This window comes from Pipistrellus kuhlii, unplaced genomic scaffold (genome assembly GCF_014108245.1).
Source record: "Pipistrellus kuhlii isolate mPipKuh1 unplaced genomic scaffold, mPipKuh1.p scaffold_m20_p_42, whole genome shotgun sequence".
Lineage (NCBI taxonomy): Eukaryota > Metazoa > Chordata > Mammalia > Chiroptera > Vespertilionidae > Pipistrellus > Pipistrellus kuhlii.
This window is the reverse complement of record NW_023425543.1, coordinates 453792-475691: the sequence shown is the minus strand read 5'-3', so window position 1 is coordinate 475691 and position 21900 is coordinate 453792. Positions and strand designations below refer to the sequence as shown.

General features: G+C 54.1%; 1 protein-coding gene across 1 annotated transcript; it reads right to left on the bottom strand.

Annotated features, from left to right (window-relative positions):
- Positions 1 to 3026: 3026 nt before the first annotated feature.
- LOC118704314 (protein FAM169B) lies at positions 3027 to 20021 on the bottom strand. The gene is made up of 7 exons (XM_036411812.2): positions 19951 to 20021; positions 13553 to 13683; positions 12419 to 12518; positions 5919 to 6004; positions 4105 to 4282; positions 3483 to 3665; positions 3027 to 3310 (listed from the first exon to the last, which is right to left on the bottom strand). Exons 1-7 carry the CDS (start codon positions 19979 to 19981, stop codon positions 3165 to 3167), a joined length of 855 nt encoding a protein of 284 aa, XP_036267705.1. The 5' UTR covers positions 19982 to 20021; the 3' UTR covers positions 3027 to 3164.
- Between the last annotated feature and the right edge of the window lie 1879 nt (positions 20022 to 21900).

Sequence of the window (21900 nt, the reverse complement as noted above, 5' to 3'; positions counted from 1 at the left end):
AAATCGCTATTGCTGTCGCACTGTGTACCAGCCAGCTCCCCAGGACCAGCTGAGACAAGATGAAGAAAATGGCCCCACTCCCAGCTCAGGCGGTCCACACGTCCTTTATACACTCCCCCCAGCTTTAAAAATGTGGTATAAATGGCAGAAAAATATTTCCCCTGTGGATGGCAATTGAATCTATTAAAAATTCACCTGAAAAAAAAAAAAAGCAAAACTGTTAGCTCAAGAATGAAAACATTAATTTTTAAAGCTGTGTGCAATTACCTTCTGCCTCCAGCAACGTTTCTGTAAAACAACTGTTGGCATATTCAATTTCATCTCCCCGAGTAGAGAAGCCTACGTATGTGCCAGCTGGCCGGGGAGTGCCAGCTCAGAGTTATGATCCTATTGGTCAAGTTTCAAAGGCTTCGTAGGCAACCGAGTGTAGTGAGAAAGACATGTCCCACAAACTCCTCTCAAAAGATCAGAATTACCCCATAAATACTTCCACGTCCATGATAAGCCCCAGATGTTACCACAGGCGGGATCGTGCAAACTTTAAAAGCCCCGTCCACAAATGGAACAGGAACAGAGTTGAGAGCATTTGGAGGGAAGACCAGTTTCCCTCTGGAAGGCCGAGGAATGGCCAAGCCTTACTTCCATATAGAAAGCTATCGGGCCCTGGCTGGTGTGTCTCAGTGGTTAGGACAGTAGGGCCTTGGGTTTGATTCTGGTCAAGGTCGCACACCTGGGTTGCAGGCTCGATCCCCAGCACCGGTTGGGGTGTGTAGGTCAAGAGCATGTGCGAGAGGCAACCAATCAATGTGTCTCTCTCCCATTGATGTTTCTCTCCTCCCTCACCTCCATGCTCTCAAAATAAAATAAAATACTATTGGCTCCACTGTTTTCCTGCTTATTTCTAAGGCACAGGACACCATAGGAACCTCCAAAATCACGCTCCGGGATAAAGGGACAAAGGATAGAGCCGGGAGACCAGAATAAGTCAATAAAGCAACTCCAAGAAAAACTGGTTAAAAACTAAAACCACACTGGGTGGTCTAATGGTTTCCGGGAAGAGAAGACCCCGGAGTCTGCACTGCTGGGCGACCCACGGATCGTGTCATGGGCTCCTTCCTCGCGCCCATTTCCACGGAGGGAGAAGCCGACGAGGGAGGAAGTGCGGGGCGTCTGGGCCCTCACCACCTCAACGGCCCGGAAATGTCAGCGCTGATGGACAAAGCCGCTGCAGGGTGAAGCTGGGGGGCCGAATACCCCCTCCTCCCGCCCCCCGAGTGAATTGAGACCCTCCTGGCCCTGGGAGGCAGAGCCGAGCCGGGGGAACTGGGAACCAGCGTTGATCTCACAGGCAGTGAAGGACCTTAACTTAAAAACCTTTTTAACGAAGAGCCTCTATAATCTGATTACACCCTGATTATAATGATGCCTCTTCTTCCTTCAAGGGCTCATGCGTGCTTCTGGAACATTCCCCGTCAGAGTCGCCTCATTTGCGGATTTAAAGAGGGAGTTGGTGAATCTCGGCCTGAGTTAAAGTGACAGCTCTGGTGTATGACTTCAGCTAGGTTTGCTGGCCAGGCCGGGCCAACTCGGATCCTGAAATAACAGATTCCCCCTCCCGCCCCTACACCTGCCTACCCCCATGCAATTCTCTTGAGAGGACGCCATCTCCCCATTATGCAGATCCGTCCTCGCCCTGTGCCCCCTCCACCTACGCGGTGTCCACGCTTCCATTCCGGATAAGCGAGCCATCAGTCACCTCCACCCCCAGCTCCAAGGAACTGCGACCTTGGACAGCTGCGGGCTGCGGGTTTCATTTGCCCACAAACCCAGCAGCCAGCTCAGCGGGGGCTCCAGGAGGCTCGCCTGCCTGCCAGCCTAGCGCCCGATGCCACAGGGCGAGCCTCGGAGCCGCCTCATTAGCATCCCAGCCACAGCCCTGCCATGGCCTCCTTCCCAAGTGCCTGCTTCCCCCATTCACGTCTGTAAAGACCCATTAAGCCTTCTCGCTGGAAGGCCCGTAAAAGCCCAAAGGATCACTATTATCACCAATAAACTCCAGGCGCTCTGTCACCGGCCGAGGGAAATGGGGGGGGGGGGGGGAGGGGGACGGAGCCAGGCCTCAGCGGCCGCCGCCTCTAACAAGCTCCCGCAGCCTCAGGGGGTGGCTCTGATACTGACGGGCATGGGCACAGGGCACAACGCTTTCCCTTGGCCAGTGGGTTTAATCAGCACGTCCCAAGTCTCCCCGCAGCCCCACACCGGCAGCTTGGAGGCCCCGCACCCATCCGACCCTGCCCCGGGCCTCCCCTTTAGGGCTGAGCTGTAACAGCCTGCAAGGCGGGAGAGGCGGGAGGGATACTGGCAAAAAGCAACGGGGAGGCCCACAGAGGGTGCGTCTGTCCCGCCCTGCGCTGCCCTTTGGCTAAAGGTCTTCCCTTCCCTCCCTCCTCCCGTCGGAGCCACCAGGCAAACACCCCCATGGGAACCCCACCGGCAATCTCCGTGGTAACACCCCAAACTGAAGACAGGGCGTGAGTCTGTAGACAAGGACACCTCCCCACGACGTCACCCCACACTGCCCATGGAAAGACCAGCGCCGCGTTTGCAGAATGCTGTTTATGGGATTCCACACCCCCCCCCGCCCCTTTTAAATATATCTTTTTATTGATGTCCGAGGGGATAGGAGAGGGAGGGACAGAAGCATTGGTGATGAGAGAGAATCGTGGATCAGCTGCCCCCTGCACGCCCCCTACTGGGGATGATGGAGCCCACAACCTGGCCATGTGCCTTCACCGGAATCGAACCGTGACCTTCTGGTTCATAGATCGAAGCTCAACCAGTGAGCCGCGCGGGCTGGGCCAAGCCCTTTTTCTGATTCTCCCCGAGGACGGGGTGCAGGCGGCCAGCTCTTCGCAGTCAACCCTGCGTGTCTTCTGAAATAGCATGTCCCAACCACTCTCCCGCTGGACAAGGACATTCATGGCTTCCGGGTCGCAGCGATCCGCTCTGGGGCTGCCGCGGGGGGCGGGCGTCTGGCTCACTCAGGGAGGGAGGGGGGAGGGAGGACGAGGCCAGCACCGGCGGCCCCCGCGGGCTGACTCCGTCCTGTAAAGGGACCTGGGCTTCGGCGGAGACCTGAGGGTAAGGAGGCCCGCGCGCACGCTTCACGCCGACTCCGGGCCCCGGGGCCCCGCCTGCTGGAGCTGGACCTTCAGCCAGATGCTGCCTCGCTGGCCCCAGGCTCCCGGGGCCTCCACCTCCCACAGGCGCGCCCGCTCCTCCGGATGGGCCAGCAGGAACCTCCTGCAGACTGAGGAGAGGGGCCCTGCTGGTGACACAGGCTCCTTTGTGCTCAAGTCAAGAGCGGGTTCTCAGAAGGGAGAGGCCAGCCGCGTGTGCCACCTGGAATGACGTGACGGCGCCCACACGCGTCTCCAGGACACGGGTGTGTGTGTGTGTGTGTGTGTGTGTGAGAGGCTCACCTCGGTACATGGCAGGAGAGATGGGCCAGCTGACCCCGAGGGCCTCGTCGTCCCCGAAGGTCCCGCAGAAGTCCTGCAGCATGGCCACGCCCAGGCCCCGGCCCCGGTGGCTCCTCCGCACGAACGCGGTGTCCAGGACGGGCAGCAGGTAGCACGTGCCCGTGCCGTCGCCGCACAGGCTGCCTGGGCGGAAACCAAGGCACAGACTGTCCCCCGGGCCCGCACCCGCCTGCCGGGACCCTGCACACCTGCAAGGCCAGGTCTCGGGCGCCGTCTGCACAAACCCGCCCCCGGAGCCGAGGCCACCCCCCCCAACCCGCCAGTTCTCCTGCTGACCGACTGTCAGCCACGCTATTTCAGCTTTGTTCATCCTCGCCGGAGGCCATTTCTCCTATTGGTTCTTAGAAAGAGCGGAAGGGAAGGGGGGGAGAGACACAGAGAGAGAAGCGCCGATGAGAGAGAGACACACACTGATTGGTCTCCCCACGAGAGGCTAGACGTCCCCTCGGAGGCAGGAGGTCGCCCAGAGCAGCGGTGGCCAACCTTGCGGGCCTCACGGACCACCGGGTGGCGACGGCTGGCCCAGAGCGCCTGGATGGCGGGGCCCGGCCCGGCCCCTCACCTTTCGCCTTGGTTGTGTAAAACCCGACCGCTGCCCTGTCCCGCCACAGGATTTTAGCCTGCTCCTTCGCGGAGTGAGGCAGAAAGAACATGGTGTCGTCATCCAGGCTCCTCTCCAGCCGTCCAAAGACGACCACGTTGAGGATGAACAGCACGATCCTTTCCCCAAAGGACTGGACCTTGGAAGGAAAGCAGAAAAGAGCAAGTGAGGCGGGAGGGGGAAGCAGATGCGATGAGTCCTGCCCTCGGCACCGATCCGCCCAGGATTCTTTTCATGCCCGAGGCCACGGTGTGCATGGTTTCCCGTGACCTTGACACCCGTCGGTTCCGCCTGCTGCCATCCGGTTCCCACCACCTGCTGGGTGAGGAACCTGAAGCTCAGAGAGGACAGGTGGTTTCCTGCTTCACTGCAGAGGGCGATGGCAGCCGGCTGGGGACTCGGCAGAGACAGGCAGGCAGGCCCGCGGACAGGCCGGGCCTCTGCACCTGCTGAGCCGGCCAGCGGCTGCCTCCTGCATGTCACCCATTAGAACTGAGACTCTGGGAAAGGGGAGTTTCAGACAACTGTGGATGTTGGGGTTTTTGTGTGTGTGTTTAAAGATATATTTTTATTGATCTCAGAGAGAAAGGGAGAGAGGGAGAGAGATAGACACATCAATGATGAGAGTCATTGATAGGCTGCCCCCTGCAACCCAGGCATGTACCCTGACCGGGAATCGAACCGTGAACTCCTGGTTGGTAAGTTGATGTTCAAGCACTGAGCCACGCTGGCGGGGCTGGGTGTTGTATTTAACACTTGACCCTTACATTTTCTTCATCATCATCATCATCATCATCATCGTCATCATCATTTGTGGCTGTGGCTTCTTGGCCGATATTTGCATCTCACAATCTCCTTGAGCCTCAGTTTCCTTAGCAAGTCTAGGGATAAGACCACCTCAGTGGTGTCTAAAGCATTAGTCTGTTTTCCAACTGCTCTGCTCATAAGAAGGCAGCAGCTTGCAGAATCCCAGCAAATGGTACAAAGTGTTCAGAGCCAATAAACTTATTAATTGGCCCAGAATGTGAAATATTTCACCTTTATCTGGAGCCAAATCTTAGATGAGAAAAAGATTTGTGAAAACTTCACCGGCTAAAGTCTTTTTTTTTAAATATGTGAGTGTTTTTTGTTTTTTTTAAATTGATTTTTAGAGAGAGAAGAAGTGGGAGGTCAGAGCGATAGAAACATTGATCAGAAGAGCATCATGGATCGGCTGCCTCCTGCAGGCTCCCTACTAGGGCTCGAGCCTGCAACCCGGTGATTGCCCTGACCGGCAATCAACCGGCGCCCTCTTGGTTCCTGGGTCGATGCTCCATCACTGAGCCACACTGGCCGGGCCACACCAGCCAATTCTGAGAAGCCACCCCGATTTGGTATCTCAGACAGCGACGGCCAAATCAAGTTCACAGTTAAGCATAACGATGTGGGAGGTTATGATTGTCAACTTCCAGCCGACATCCAGTCGAAAGCTGGCAGCAGAAGAGGAGAGAAAGAAAATGCATTTGATCTGTGCAGGTTCATGACGAGGGGGCGGGGGGGGGGGGGGGGGGGCGGGGGGGGGGGCGGGGAAAAAATGTGGGGAATGAGATGCTGACTTTTTAGAAACGTTCCTCAATTAGGGCCACTAACTTATGGGAACAGAAAGAACATGAAGCAGGCTTTTTTTTTTTTGGGTAGCTGATGGAGAAGAGCTAGCTAAGAAACAACATGGAATTAAGAGGGTCGGGGGAATTTACATGGTAATAGCACGATGATTCCACACCAGCAGCACTCACCTCCATCAGGCCGTCTCTGGCGGGGTCAGAGGTCCTCAGCACGTCCTCGGTGGCCCACCAGGAGCCCTTCAGGTACACAGCCACGACTGGAGAGAAAGCCAAGAGAAAGCCTTCAGGTACACGCACATCGCCAGCGCATTGCCGTTCAAGGGAAAGGTTACGGGTGGTGGGCATTTCTGGTTCCTCCGTGTCTTTTCATGGCTGAGTTCCCAACATCCTTTTTCAGCGCCGAGTACTATTCCCAACGAATGGACGTACCACCGTTTATTTCTCCTGTGGTGTTTTCTCTATACCCCTTATACTGCCATTTTTATTTTCTTAAATATATTCTTATTGATGTCAGAAAGGAAGGAAGATGCAGAGAGACATAGAAACATCAATGATGAGAGAGAATCATGGTTCGGCTGCCTCCTGCATGCTCCCCACTGGGGATCAAGCCTACAACCTGGGCCTGTGCCCTGACCAGGAATCGAACTGTGACCTCCTGGTTCATAGGTCAACACTCAACCACCCAGCCACGCTGACTGGGCTTCTTGCCATTTTGAAACCTGCTTCTCAAGCCAAGTGTCTGAGCCCAGGGGGTCCAGAAGCCACAAAATGAGAAGATACATCCTCCCAGTCAGACTCTGGCAGCTGACTGGGAGGAAAATGGAAGCATGGGGGAGAAAACAGAAGTCTACTACGTTGAATACCAAGCCCCTGACGCTGAAGCAGATGTTGTGGGCCTTTCGGGTAAGCTGCCGCCACCGTCCTCCCTAAGTATCTCTGCCCTTTGAGGAAGCTTGGTGGTTAGCTCTGTGAAGACCAGTGGTATCAGCCAGTTACTAAACATAACTTGGCCCTTCCTCGCCAAAGACCAGCGGGCATCTAATCCACATGTCAGTTGCACGTCACTGGCGAATTGCACCAACCCAATCCCAGTCCCCAGATGGATGGAGCATGCTGGGAGAGAAGGGCCAATTAAATGCTTGACATCTGCCTTATTAATTCCACAAAATTCATGTTCAGAATGGCACCTCCTGGAAGGCACAGGAGCCTTATAAAGCCCCAAGGATTCTGCTTCTTGCTTAACAAGATGGATCAGTAAGAGACGTCCAATTAGCTAACAGAGCGTTGCTGTCACGCAGATGCTGGCTGTCCTAGGACGTTCAAACAGGAGAGCTGCTAGGCCTCGGTGTCCGGGCGCTGCCTGGGAAGTGCCACGGTGGGGGCAGGGCATTCAGTAGTCTCCCACGCTGTCACCAAAGAGACGGAACTGCTTTCAAAGCGAATCTTAAGCTGCTACCGAACAACGGAGAACAGGCCTCAAATAAACCGTCCTCCAAACTGGCCTGGCTCAGCGGTTGAGCGTCGACCTAGGAACCAGGAGGTCAGGGTTCGAGTCCCGGTCAGGGCACAGGCCCGGGTTGCGGGCTCATCCCCAGTGTGGGGCGTGCAGGAGGCAGCCGACCCATGATTCTCTCTCCTCACTGATGTTTCTCTCTCTCTCTCTCTCTCTCTCTCTCTCTCTCTCTCTCTCTCTCTCTCCCCCCCCCCTCTTCCTTCTCTGAAATCAATAAGAATATATTTAAAAACAACAATGATGGCTCTTGGGAAGTAGAACCAGCCCTCTGGAGAAGGGCAGCGTGTGGTCAGAAAAGCAGGACACCCAGTTGAGGCGACAGGAAGCAGGGATGCGGCACAGCCCTGGCACAGAGGCTGTGGGGCTGGACGAGGCGGGTGGGCGCAGAGCTGGGCTGACACGCTGCAGACCCCGCCTAGGGCTGCTGAGACCCCGGGGCCAGCAGGATGGCAGAGTCAGAAGATGGTTTTGCAGGGAAAATGGGATTCTGATCAGCGCCCTGGCTCCAGACACCAGGTACCCGAGCCGACAGCGTGCGCAGCGGTGACAGCCATGGGCTGGGCCCGCCTCGCCAGGGAGGGCAGCCTTGCTGAACTAATTTAATTTCCTTCTCCCTCTGGGGGACAGGTGATGAGGCCACAGAGCAGATGCCAGGAACGGATTTCGTTCCGTGACGCTCCAAGGTTCCCCAAACGAGTACAGACAGCGGGGTCCCGAAGGCCAACTCCCAGGGCCCCGGCTGCCCGGAGGCTCCGCACGAGCCACGGAATTCAGCTCCCGGAAGCGTGAACGTGCTGTCCCAGCCCGTCCTCGTCCTGGGCGCTGGCAGCCGGAACAGGAAGAGACTAACCCGGCCCTCCAGTGCGGGGCGGGGCACGGAAGGTGCGGGGTCGAGCTGGGAGCCCAAGTGGCCCAAGGACCCAGGGGGTAGTGGGAGAGCGTCCCTGGGAGGCCCCCAGCTTGGGCTCTGGCGTCTCTGGGCGAGGGTGGCCAGCAGGCAGGTGACACACAGCCGGAGCTGAGCAGAGACAGAGAAGCCCATTCCCATCCCAGGAACCGAGGAGGAGGGAGTCCTCTCTCTCTCTCTCTCTCTCTCTCTCTCTCTCACACACACACACACACACACACACACACACACGGCTAAACACACATGCATGAGCACAGTGTGTGCACACACAAGCATGAACACGCACGCACAGGCCTTATCTCCACACACTGACTGCGAGTGGTCCATGGACTGGCCCGTGATCAAAACTTCCTCAATCACAACAGAAGAGGCTTCTAGTCCCCCTGCTGCCTCCACAGCTCCCCCGGCCCCGGGCTCCCCCTCCCTGCCACGGCCCCATTACAAATCTGAGAAATATGTAGTCCTCCCCCCCCAAAAAAAACCCAGCACAGTTAAACCAGAGCGACGGGCCATCTTCCAAAGAGCAAAGCACACGTCCGTCCGGAGGACTGCGGGGCCTCCCGCAGCGCCGGCCCGGCCCGTCAATAATCCCAGGGACGGGAAACACGCGCGCTGACATGGCGACTGTCACATCGCATTACGCGGGCTGCCATTTCCGCGCAGATGTCTTCCTTAGAGGGAGCCCTTCCCCAGATGCCTCTCTGCCACGGGGAAGGGAACATCTGGCTCGCAGCGTGCTCGTAGCATCCGCCCCCCCCCCCCCCCCCCGTGGTTCTCCAGCAGCGAGCAATGTGGCCGCCATGAGCCTCGATTGGAACGCAAGGAAGATGGGGCAAGATGGGGTGCCTGGATCTGGAGGTACAGCTCGACTACAAGATGTGGGGGCGGAGGGAAACCCACACCAAAGCTAGTCTCACTAGGAAGGGGGTCTAACCTCGTGGGGCCGGGCCAGGGCGCGCACAGCGAGCGCCTGCGGGCTGGGGAGCAGGCAGAGCTGCGGACAGCCCAGGCTGCAAAACCTCAGGAGCCTCGAGACACCTCCAACCCCCAGACTCCGGCTCCATCCTTTCTTTAAGTTAATATGTTTTTATTGATTTCCGAAAGGGAGCGGGAGAAACATTGATGATGAGAGATAATCATGGATCGGCTGCCTCCTGCACGCCCCACACTGGGGGGTCAAGCCCACAACCCAGGCCTGTGCCCCAACCGGGAATCAAACCATTGACCTGTGGGTCCATAGGTCGACACTCACCACTGAGCCACTTGGATAAACACACACGCAGACACGCATAGGGGAGGGTGGCCAGCAGGCAGCTGGATATGAGCGTCAGCTCGGAATCCATCCCTGACACTCAGGATACTTTCCTGGCCCGTCCCTGCTCTCCGAATACCACCGGTCGCCTGGAAGAATGACTTTGTTGGTGGGAGGCTGTTTCTCCTACGTTTAAACCCAACTCCGGGCCATAAGTTAGCAGGGGACAAAGAGGGAACCGTAGCCAATGGGTATTCCCGGAGGACGGAGCTGTCACTGCGAACGGCCCTCCCATTGGCCCCTCCCAGCCCCCCGGGAAACAGAATGCTCTGCTTCCAGCATGAATACCCTTTTGGGTCGTCACAGAAAGGGCCCCCCGGTTCTGAAGTTCCCAGGGGTACCCCTCACTCTCCACCCACCACCCCTCCTGACCCACCACCTCCACCTGCCCCAAACGCAGCCCCCCGGGGAGGCCTGGCCCCGGGCCCTGGGTGTCGCAATCCCGCCAGGCCCAGGACAGCCTGCTCCGAATGTTTGCCTTCGCTCTGCCGTCGCCGAGGCCTGTAACGGGAACGCTTTTCCAAGAAAAAGCCATCATTTTTCGATTCCCTGCTTGTTTGTCTCAGGGACCATATGACATGCAATCACCAGACACGGAAAAAAACTGAGCAGCCATTTGAAGGAAGAGCGTTATGTTCGGGCACAGGGCGTCCTGGAGGAGGGCTGTGGGGGGCTGGGGGGGAGGGACAGTCTAATCGAGGGTTGGGGTGGGGAGGCTGCATGTGGCAACCCCCAGTCCCCCAGCCCCCCTTCTCCGGGAGCCCTGCGTCCTTTCTGTCCCTCAGCCCCCCACCTCCCCTGCCCTCCCCTGTCTCCCCAGTGAGCGAGCTAAGGAGGATCCACCGAACACCCTCTGGGAAGGGAAGATTCTAGAAGATGTAGGCAACTGGATCCCTCCTGACATGCCAGGAGGAGCAATGGTGTCATCGGGAGCTTGGAACTAGGAGGCTCAAAGGGGGTCCAGGGCGGGTGCCTCTCAGACCACCTGTTTGGGAAGCGCCAGCCCAGCTTCTTAAGGGGGTTGGGAAGCCGCAGTGCCCACGTCTTACCAGCAGTCGGCGCTGAGCCAGGAAACTCGCAGCACGGATGCTTTTCCTTTGCTCAGCGGGTTATGGGGAGTCAGTCCCTGGGATGGACTCGACCAGCTTATCACACTGGGGCTTATGGATCAGCTCTTCTCCTTTCATTTCCATCTAACCATGAACACACACACACACATACACACACACACACACACACACACACACACACACACACTCCGCCTTTACAAATACAACAGCTCCAGGCAATTCAGAGCAGCCAGCGGGCGACCTCCACGGTCACGGCTAAGCACGCGGTGAAAAGACACACGTTGAAAGCTGTGCCGAGGCGCTGTGCCACCTCGGGCCCCTGCCAAGTCCACCGGCTTCAAGCTAAGGAGGCACGCTTACACACAGTGTCTGATTCTGGAGACCAACGGAGAGGGAGCGAGGGGCGGGGAACCTGAGACGCCTTTTGGGAATCTCGCAGAAATCGCAGCTACCGCGGCAGAGCCCCCGCGGTTTCGGGGAAGCATCTGGAAACTCTGTTTAAAGCCTGTCGTCCATATAAGGAGAGGTTTGGGGCGAGCCTTCTCGGAGCTGATGGATATTTACTATACTACATTCTTGAAAACAACCAACAAATTAAGGAATTGATAGGAAACAGATTCGCCAGAGTCGGTCATATGTTAACGTTATGCAAACTATAGCTAAAGACCTACACCCCGAATATTATTAAATGCTGAAAAAAGGCGGGGGGAGGGGGGGTGCGCAGGGGGAGAGCGGCCTGCTGGAATCTGGATGTGTTCTTCAAGTCGGCACACGACATTCGGGGCGTGTCTGACAATCTGTTCGCCGAGGGGTTCCTGCGGGCATGCAGTGTTACTAATTTGTTCCTTGTCTCTAGCCTGGAGCTGGAGTCCAAGTTCAAGGCCATGGTGAAGGCCTGGTGTTTATCATAGACCCTCTGTTCATGGAGACCGGGTTTTGCTAGAAGGAAATGCATGTTCTAACCTTGATGGGGAAGCCGTCACACACAGCTCAGCCACCCCAGGCTCACAGTCAACACGCCTGCAACCCCCACACAGCCAGCTGAGTACCCGAGTCTCAGATTGACAACGAGATACCTTCCCCTGGTTCAAGGATATCACCAGACAGCAAACCCCAGACTAACACGCAGGCGAAAGGCAAGTTTGTATGTGTGTCTGTGTGTGTGTGTGTGTGTGTGTGTGTAGAGAGAGATCTGATCAGGCCCTCTTTGCAAATTGCAGTTAAAGACCTAAACCCTACACTTTCACCAGATGTCATTCAAGGAGGGCTGACTAGTTAAGGGTTGGTTTGGGTTTTTAAATTTATTAAAAGGACCATCCATGCCTGGCCAGTATGGCTCAGTGGTTGAGTGTCGACCTATGAACCAGAGGTCACGGTTTGATTTAAAAATATATCTAAAAAAATCAGGCCTGAACTCCGTCACTGTGGCCAAGAGTGTATCTAGTGTCTTTTAAAAAATATATATATTTATTGATTTCAGAGAGGAAGGGAGGAGAGAGAGACAGAAACATCAATGATGAGAGAGAATCATTGATCGGCTGCCTCCTGCACAATCCCTACTAGGGACCAAGCCCCCAACCCAGGCAGGTGCCCTTGACCAGAATGGGACCTGGGACCTTTCGGTCTGCCGGCTGATGCTCTATCCACTGAGCCACGCTGGCCAGGGCTCCAGTGTCTTTAATACAAGTAATCAGTACGTGTCATGGATAGAAAAAATGCCTTGTTTCCTCTCTAAAAGCTGAAAATGTGCCGCTTCTGCTTGTTCTAAGTCCAGCCCCAGCTCCCCACGGCCACCTCCTGGGTGTCTGGTTCCATCGTCGCAGACGGAAAGCATGAACCCGAGTTTCGAATCCAGTAGGGACTGCCCACCTGTCTCTGTGTCCTGCGGACTGACCAACACCAAGAGCTCGTGCTGAGGCGCGTCCCGGTGCAACGTGCAGAAGCGAACGGACGGAGCTTCCAGCTTAACCTGGAAAAGAGGGTAAAATGGCCGTTGGGTTCTTTCACATCGCAGGAGGCAGGAAGTCACTTCTCAGTGAGCCCGGGGTTCGCTGGAAGGTCGCTCTAACGTGGAGGTTAACCTGACGGGATGCGGGCAACACCTAACCGGAAAACTGACCCGCGTGGCCGAATGCAAAGGGAACAGCGTCCCATGACGGAGCCCTGGCTGCCGCCTCTTTCCTGGGTCACCTGCCCACCCGCTCAGCACGGACTTAGCAGGGACCCAGCACAGACTCTCCCCTCCACACGCTTCCCTGGGCCTGTCCTTCTGGGGCCAGTCTGTGGACGAGCCCGGTGTCCACCCACAATGCCACTCAGGCTGCCGGCTGCCCTGGCTCGGGTCGCTGCAAGCAGCCTGGAGAGATCCGTGGCCCCCGGCTCGCCTGGGACAGAGCCTCAGTGCGGGGTGCCTGCTTGCTTACGAATGAGAGGAGCACCAGGCAGCATTCAGGGTCTCTGACTCACGCTGGGACTGCCCGCATGCCAAGCTTTCTCTTTGTGGCCCACAGTCCCAGTGCCCCGAGCATAAGGATCAACACATTCCATGGCAAAGTCCGTCTTGAAAACCGAGGAGGGTACAACAGAATAAGGAAAGAGTGAGGCGGGCAGGTTGCTTGCCACAGTGTGCGGCAGGCCTCGCAGTACCTCATTTAATTCTCCTAACCACAGTGCAAAGCAAGTTTCCTCACTGCCCCAGTTTTGGAGCTGAGAATACCAGGATCAGAGAGGTCAAGACACCTGCCCAAGGTCACACAGCTAGGTAAGCGGTAGACATGGCACTCACAACAGGCTGTGGGGCTCCCTGCCTCGCAGAGTTGGCCTTATATCCGGGACTCCAGAATCCCCATCCAGGAACCCTTCTGCTTCTCAAGGTGGAACTGTACAGTATTCGCTCCAGAGGGCGCTTCTTTTAACTCTGTAACACATGCTCACTAACACTGTACTTTCTAATATATAGGAGAGTTCCCAGAGCTCTCCGCCAACAAGGAGGATCAGGCATACCTGCTCCCCGGTGGGCAGAGAGAAGACATCAGCCTCGGACCGCGCCCCTTCCCGCAGCGCGGCATAGTAAGCCAGGGCTGCCTCCCGGTGACCTTCGGGGTCATCTTCCAAAACATCCACCGGGTAAATGCCTGCGAGGGGGACGAGGAGGCAAGAAAAGAAATGACAACAGTTTGACTCTTTTGTGAAAGGGGAAATTATTTATTTCTTGAAGAGGGAAAAAAAAAAAAAAAAAAAAAAAAAAAAAGCCCTAGCTAGTTTGGCTCAGTGGATAGACCGTCAGCCTGCAGACTGAAGGGTCCCAAGTTCGATTCCAGTCAAGGGCACATGTCGGGGTTGCAGGCTCCAATCAATGATTCTCTCTCATCATTGATGTTTCTCTTTCTCCCTCTCCCTACTCCTCTAAAATCAATCTATATCTATCTATCTATCTATCTATATATATATATATATATATATATATTTTTTTTTTTTTTAAAAGCACCCAAAAGAACACTTTACAATTTATTCTCACTGCAGATTCCCTATAGGGGGCGTGTAGGAGGCAACCTATCCATGATTCTCTCTCTTCATTGATGCTTCTCTCTCTCTCTCTCTCCCTTCCTCTTTGAAATCAATAAAAATACATTTAAAAAAAATAAAACAAAAATTCTGTACAAGTGGTATCTACTCTTAAACATTTAAAAAAAAATGGCAAATGCTATTTTCTAATTTTTTCACAGCATCAGCAAGAATTGTTATTAAGACTTTAAATAATTTAAAAATGACAATCCCCATTACTGAAAAATGTGATTACAGCCGGGTGGCTCAGTGGGTTCGAGTGTCATCCCCATCCTGTACACCAGAAAGTGGCGGGTTTGATTTCTGGTCAGGGCATAGGTTGCGGGTTTAACCCTCAGTGAGGGCGTGTACAGAGGCAACCAATCGGTGCTTATTTCTCTCATCAATGTTTTTCTCTCTTTCCCTCTTCCTCTCTCTGAAGTCAATTATTATTATTAATAATAATAATAATAATAATAATAAAAGGCATTCCTGATGTCAGGGTTGGCACCACCCCAAGGAGATGTGAGGTTCAACAGCAAAACCACGAGGGCACAGGTGGGCAGAGCAGAGGGACCAAGGAAGTGACCGAGTCTGGCGTCTTACCCATGCACTCGAGGCCGAGTCGGCCCGCCACTCACTTGGTGGTGACGGAAGGCAGACCCGGGGCAGGGGTTTCCAGTCCAGATGTGAAATGCTAACAGGCTTTAATGGCTCCAACTAAACAGGAAATATTTTTCCAAAGCCCAAAGAATGTAATCTTTTCAATACAATGTAAGATGCTTTTACGAAAAGAGGCCCACAGTTGCGATGATAATTCATTGCAGACTGTAAAGAAATGGAAATCCCCAAATGAGCCCCAAATTGAAGAACTCACGTTAAGCATATGTTTGCTGCAGTCATCCAAAATGCAAAATACTTACATTTTTGTATTCTGGGAGAAATACTTAAATCATTCAGGATCTTTTGCCAAAGCTTGAGTGCCCAGGGTTGGGTGAAAGGCAGGCCACACACACACATACCCCGGAGCCACGGCCTGCCCCCCACTGGGACCAGCCAGCCACTGCTGGGTAAGCCACTGCTGGTGAGTCGGCTAAGGCTGATGCTCATAGGCTCTCCTAGTCCTTTTTGGTCCTCCCTATGTAAATAGCACTGCCAATAAATGAAGACTTTCACTAGGATTCGTTGCTTGCACTTAATCATTAATTCAGTATAAATTGCTGAATATTCTCTCCAAATACCGCTTCACTACAATGATTAAGGAAATTCTTTCATTTTAGCAAAGTGTATCTCCCATGAGAAACATTAATGAAGACATTTTCAGAAATTTACTGCAAGTTTCTACCCATAGGTTCCCACACAGCATTATGCATTGGAAAAGCTGGCTGCAATTCACTGTGTTTATCAGTAATGGGGATTGTCATTTCAAAATTACAAAAACAACAATTCTTGCTGATGCTGTGAAAAAATAAAACAGCATTTGCTTTTTTTTTTTTAAATGGTTAAGAGTAGAGATCACTTGTACAGAACTTCTATTTTGTTTTGTTAAAAAATGTATTTTAATTGACGTCAGAGAATGGAGAAGAGGAAAGAGAGAGAGAGAGATACACATCAATGATGAGAGAGAAGCATGGATCAGGTGCCTCCTGAACACCTCCTACTGGGAATCAAGCCTGCAAACAGGGTATAGGCCCTGACCGGGAATTGAACCGTGACCTCCTGATTCATATGTCGATGCCCAACCACTGAGCCACACTGACCTGGCCTGAGAACTACTTTTAACTTAAAGCGTGATTACATTCACTTATATTTTCACAGGGCTGTCGCACACAGCGGGAAACACGCAAATACCCGCAGTTGCGCGAGGCAGTGCCTGGCATGTATAGGATACCTCAGAGTCCAAGTTCGCGTGCCTGCCGGGACATTTAGCAATTCTGCGGCAAAGGAATCTGCTTACCCCAGCACTTACTCATTTTTTTATTTAAACTTATTTAACGAGGGACCCCTTGTTCCGGAACACTAACTGACAGATGACAAGACGCACCTGCGAGGGGAGCGCTTTGACATGATGCCAGGGACCGACAGCAGACATGCAGATGCTGGTACTTGGGGGGGCGGGTCCCCTCACCCGGAGAGTAGAGAACAGAAGGGAGGCAGAGACACACTGAGATGTTCTCGCTGGTTCTTGATGAGGATCTGATTGCCAAACTATTCTTAGCAAAGCATGAAAAAAAAGAGAAGTTGGAAGACAGGACGCAGAGCATGTCAGAGGGCTGGGGCAGCTGAGGGAGCGCTGCGAAGGGTCTGCAGGTGGCGGCGGGGGTTGCATTGCCGCTGAGTGACAGGGAGCCCGTTGCTCTGTTCTCACATACTTAGCGTTGGCCAATTCCCAACCTGTCAGGGCCTCGGCTGAGAATAAACCCTTGTCCCAAATCGGAGATGGTAAAATTGTGCAGATGCCTCTCTGTGCCACCCACACAAAGGTTTATGTCACTCTGATGGCTTTTAATACAAATGTTCCCTGAGCTGAACTTCGGGGAGTCTGACTTTCAGGCAAATGATACAAAAAGATGCCCTAACCGGTGTAGCTAAGTGGATAGAGCATCGGCCAGTGGACTGAAGGGTCCCAGGTTCAATTCCAGTCAAGGGCATGTGACTCAGTTGCAGGTCCGGGTTTGGGGAGACAACCCATCAGTGTGTCTGTCTCACATCGATGTTTCTCTCTGTCTTTCCCCCTCCCTTCCACTCTCCTTAATAATAAATGGGAAAATATCCTTGGGTGAGGATTAACAAGAATAATAACAACGAAAAGGAAGTTTAAATAGCCACGTTTTTGTTTTTTCCATTTGCCCAATAAGATTCTCGAGGGAAAGTTAGTAGATCTAGCAATGAATGTCCTAAGTAGCTAATGAACTAGAAAAAAAGTATGAAGGAATTACCCAGAATGCAGCATAGAAGCAAAACAAGAAAAGCAGGTTTAGAGACATGGAGAGTAGAAGGATGAGCTCCAGGGAGCGTATAACTGAAGTTCCAGAAGAAGAAAAACAATAAAGAGTCGAGATGTGAAGAAATTAAGGACTGAAAAATTTTCCCCCCCAGAATTAATGGAAGACACCAATCCTCAGATTCTAGAATCCCAACCACACCAAGCATGCTAAAGCCCAAGAAAATTTAGAACTGATTAACTTCAGAACTAATTGGAGTTAATACGTACACTAAAATTTCCAGGTCCCCCTGCAAGAACAGAAACATAGATATTAAAGTTCAAAATAGGAGAGAGAGAAAATGGAGTTAAGGAATGCAAGAATGGGGGGGGAGGGAGAATCTCAATTTAAAAGAAGGCAAGAAATGAAAACAAGATGACCTGTGTTCAGCTAAATTCACACTCAATTGTTATTTACTTAAACTCATTTTTAATTCTGTATTTATTGGTGAAGATCAAAAACAGATATGCATCCACATGTAACGAGGCTATGTTTTTGCAGGACAGATGTTGTTTTATTAGTGTTTTTACCAGAAGTATTTTTTTTAAAGACTTTAATGAGATGTTTATTCAATATTCATGTATTATGGAAAACATTAAGCAGTACCTCTCCTTCTGCATAGTTTAAGGGCCCCCCCCCCCCCTCACACCTCCTGGGGATTTCTAATTTCAACACGGCAGCACGGAAATAAGTACTGGAAAACATAAAGGTCAAAACAAACAAATGACCACAGTTCACTGGGCATTTTACCCCTCTATCCACACACACACACACACACACACACACACACACCAAACACAGCTTACAGAGCTGCAGGGAACGGAGCAGGGGGCAGGGAGACGGAGTACGGAGCCAAGGGAGGGCTCACCCGGTGCGGACTCCACACTCGGACTTCCCAAGCACTGACCCTGAAGGGCACATCCGGGAACTCGGAGGAGGGTGTATGCCCGCACGATGCAATAAAGCGAACAGGGCTGTCTCTCACGTCAGTGGAATTTGTGAGGAGTGGGGAGAGACGTGGTTTCCAAGGAAGAGCACGTTTATCTTAATTCCTGCGAGTTAAGGGAACCCAGCGGCCTAGGAGGGTGTGGAGGCCTGGGGAGCCCCCATCGCGCCTCATTTGGACAGGCGTGCTCTCTCAGCCCTCCCAGAGGCCCCCTCACCTGGCCCTCAGCCTCGGGTGAGGCCAACAGCCCCCGGGCTGAGAAAAGAAGGAACAAAGAATCATCAAGAGGTTTCTAGCCAGGCCGGCGTAGCTCAGTAGTTGAGCCTCAACATGTGAACCAGAAGGTCATGGCTGGATTCCCGGTCAGGGCAGGAGGCAGCCGATCAATGACTCTCTCATTGATGTTTCTCTCTCTCCTCCTCCTCTCCCTTCCTGTCTCTGAAATCAACAGACAACAGGCCTTGGTTTAAGCAGGAAGTGAGGGCAGAGACCGGGCACGGAGTATGACAAGGCTGGAGTGGGCCAGAGCAGGGGATGGGGCAAGGCAAGCTGGATTTCAACAGACAGCGGCCTTCAGAGTCACACATGCTGCGTGCTGCGCCCCCTCTCAAGCCTGCTGATTGCTGCTGGCCTTGGAGCGGGGAACGCCACAGCTGAGGCTGGGGTGCACTCTAAAGCACGGAGTTTGCAAATCACAGCTGCTGCTGCATCATCATCATCATCATCATCATCCTGAGTTACTCAAAGGCCCCAGACCTTCAGTGGTTACTGACAGTCACCTAACTGCCCTGTCCCACCCCCGGGAACCCTGATTTTAAGTAACATGGACTTTAGGCATCTAATAGCAATCGTGATGGAGTTCTGTCCAGAAGCAGGAAACCTAAACTACCCAGCGCAGCAGAGAGCACGGGCCCTTCCTATGACCTCTGTCGGGAAGGCCCCCGGGCTGAGCCACAGTGAGGGTGTCAGCAGAGGAGCAGGGAGCCAGCTGCCGGCAGGAGCCCAGGCCAGGCCAGCCAGCCGGCCGGCCGGCCAGCAGACAGGGGTTCCAAAGGTCAAAGAGACAACACCTCAGTGCCCACTGCCCTCCCACTGCCACCCCGAGTCCTGGCCGCCAGGTCATTCACTCTGTCCGGGCAGGACAGGATCAGGAAGCAGCTGTCCCTGGCCTTGTCTCAGGCAGTAGAGATCCTTGAAATAAAACAGCCTTTGCTTGAAATAAAACGTGGGGAGGCCCGGTCGGCGCGGCTCCGTGGTTGAGCATCGAATCAGGAGGTCACGGTTCGATTCCTGGTCAGGGCACATGCCCAGGTTGTGGGCTCCATCCCCAGTAGAGAGTGTGCAGGAGGCAGCCGATCCATGCTTCTCTCATCATTGATGTTTGTTTGTTTTTTCTCTCTCTCCTCCTCCCTCTCTCCCTCTCTGAAATCAATATATTTTTAAAAAATAAAGAAAAGCACGCTTGCTAGGTTAACGCTCCCCTGCTGGAGAAAAGGGGTTCTCGGGCAGATGTGATTTGCTCAAATGCCTCTTGGAGACGGGCTATACTCAGGGGTGCCTGGCAGTCCCCGTGGATGGAGCCACAGGTGCAGTACTGACTTCTTCCCCACCATGTACTCCCCGTCGCACAGACTGTGCCACCAAGGCATGGGGCCAGCAGTCCCTAGGCCCGGCGGCCGCTGGGGCGGTCAGGAGAGTCGGGGTCTGTTTCTCTGGGGGTGAGCGCCAGAACCTCCCAGTCCATCTCAACCCCCAGAGGCGACAGGTGCAGGGATCAGGCGCCTTCCCCTAGCGGGCGCGCTGTTTACCTTCAGTTTTGCAGCGCCTGTCGGCCAGCCCAGCCACTGAAACCCGACCCGGGGGAGGGCCATCGGAGGCAGACAGGGGAAAGGCAGGTGGGCTAGGCAATGGCCCTGGACTCCCCTTACCTGTGGCTCCCCGGGCCGCCCCAGCCTCCATGCTCCGGCTCCGCGGTGCTGCGCCGCCCCCGCCTGCCCGACTTCCCCTCCCGCTGCTCCGCCTTCGCCCCCGCCCTGGGGCTGCCCCCGCTCTTTCCCCAGGGGTCCCCCACTCCCCAGCCCCTGCCCTGGAGCCGACACACCGCACACTCTTCCCGCTAGCTAGCCACACCCGGCTCCCAAGTTTTGCAAAGCTAGTTCGCCACCTGCAGAACTACTTAATTCCCCTTCATTCTTTAGAGAAGGATACCGTTCGTGCCCCCCCCCCCACTCGCCGGGTTCCGGGCACCCCCTCTCCGTGCCCCTTCCCACTTCCTCATATCTCTATAGATAAGAAACATTTGCATTCTCCCCTTTCGAAAATGTACACACTTGAAAAGTGAAAATTCACACACCTGAAAAATGAATGACACGTACAATAGGAAACACCCAGTAACATCACCGCAAAGTCTTGTTACCCTGACAAGCGTAGATTGCTGCTTTTGCTGATAGCCTCTCTTATTTATGAAGCTTACACTCGCTCGAAACAGAAAAATTCAGCAAGAGGCGATCGATCGCTCCTCCAGTATGACATCTTGGCCTGTTTCAAGGTGCCTTTTCACAGGGGAGGCAGGGAGCAGGGCTGGTTTTAAAATGCCGCCTGCCTTCGAACCCACAGGCCTGTGGTCGGTCAGCCGGTGCCCTGCTCACCCGCCCCTCCATTTGGTTGGCAGCTCTGAAGTTTGTGCTCCTGGACTGTGCCCCTCAAATGCATCCTAAGCCCCTTTGGGCCTCTGTCCCACGTGGACCCCAAACTCATCTGCCTGCCTCAGACAGGTTGCTCCCAAAATGGGGGAGCAGCTGGGAGCCCCTCACCCCCAGCCACTGTTTGCTGGCGGAGGAGGGCGTTTTGTGAAAACCTGTGAGGACTTTGACAAGAGGCAGGTTGGCTCCAATTCTGTTACGGTAATAAGTAACTGACCTGGGAGCAGTGATGTCTGACACAGGGAAGAGCTATTACTATTATTTTATTTACTTTAAAAAATGTGCTTTTACTGATTTTTAGAGAGGGGAAGGAAGAGAGGCCTCCTGCACACCCCACACTGGGGATCAACCCCGAAACCCAGGCATGTGCCCTGATTGGGCATCATATGTGACCTCCTGTGTTCCTAGGTCGACACCCAACCACTGAGCCACACCAGCTGGGCTTCTTGGGGCGTGGTAAGTTAACGCGAGGAATTGCCAGTTACCACAGCAGACCTCGTTAGCTAGAATTTGACCCTCAAGGCTGCCAACTTTACAAACGTGGGCATTGCTAGTGGCCTAATCTTGTTTACAGCTCTGGCGGAGCTGGGCAAGAGTCGTGAACTTGGGGAGCCATCGTTCATTAGAAGGGGGTTCAGATGCCACCGGGAATGCCAGAGGGAGTTTGAGAAACCAGGGCACCGCTTTCCGATCTGAATTGGGGCACAGCATTCCCTGCAGACCAAGGAGGCCCGGCCTCTCTGAGCAGCCCGGGAGGCCCCGGGGTCAGACGCCACTTCCCGTCCGTCCGTCCGTCCGTCCGTCCTCTGCAAACAGCCGCAGCCCACACCGGGGGCCAATGAGAGGGAATGGCTGGGGCTCAGCACCCCAGAAGGCTTCAGGTGGAGCCCAGCCCCGGGTCCCATTGGGGGGGGGGGCTATTCTTAGCAAGGGGACCACGTGGCCACGCCCTCTAACCCAGGGCATGTGGGGAAGCTTCCGGGGCCTGGGGGAGCCCCGGGGCTCCCCCTGGCTACACCCAGATGGGGAAAAAGAATTGTATTTCTTTGTAGCTCATATCAATCAGCTTTAAAAAAAAAAAAAAAGTAGTTTTAGTTTTATGAAAAGATGCTTTTGTGCTTATTTTCTATTAAACCTAATGGTTTGTGAACGTGCCTTAGGACCCACAGCTTATAG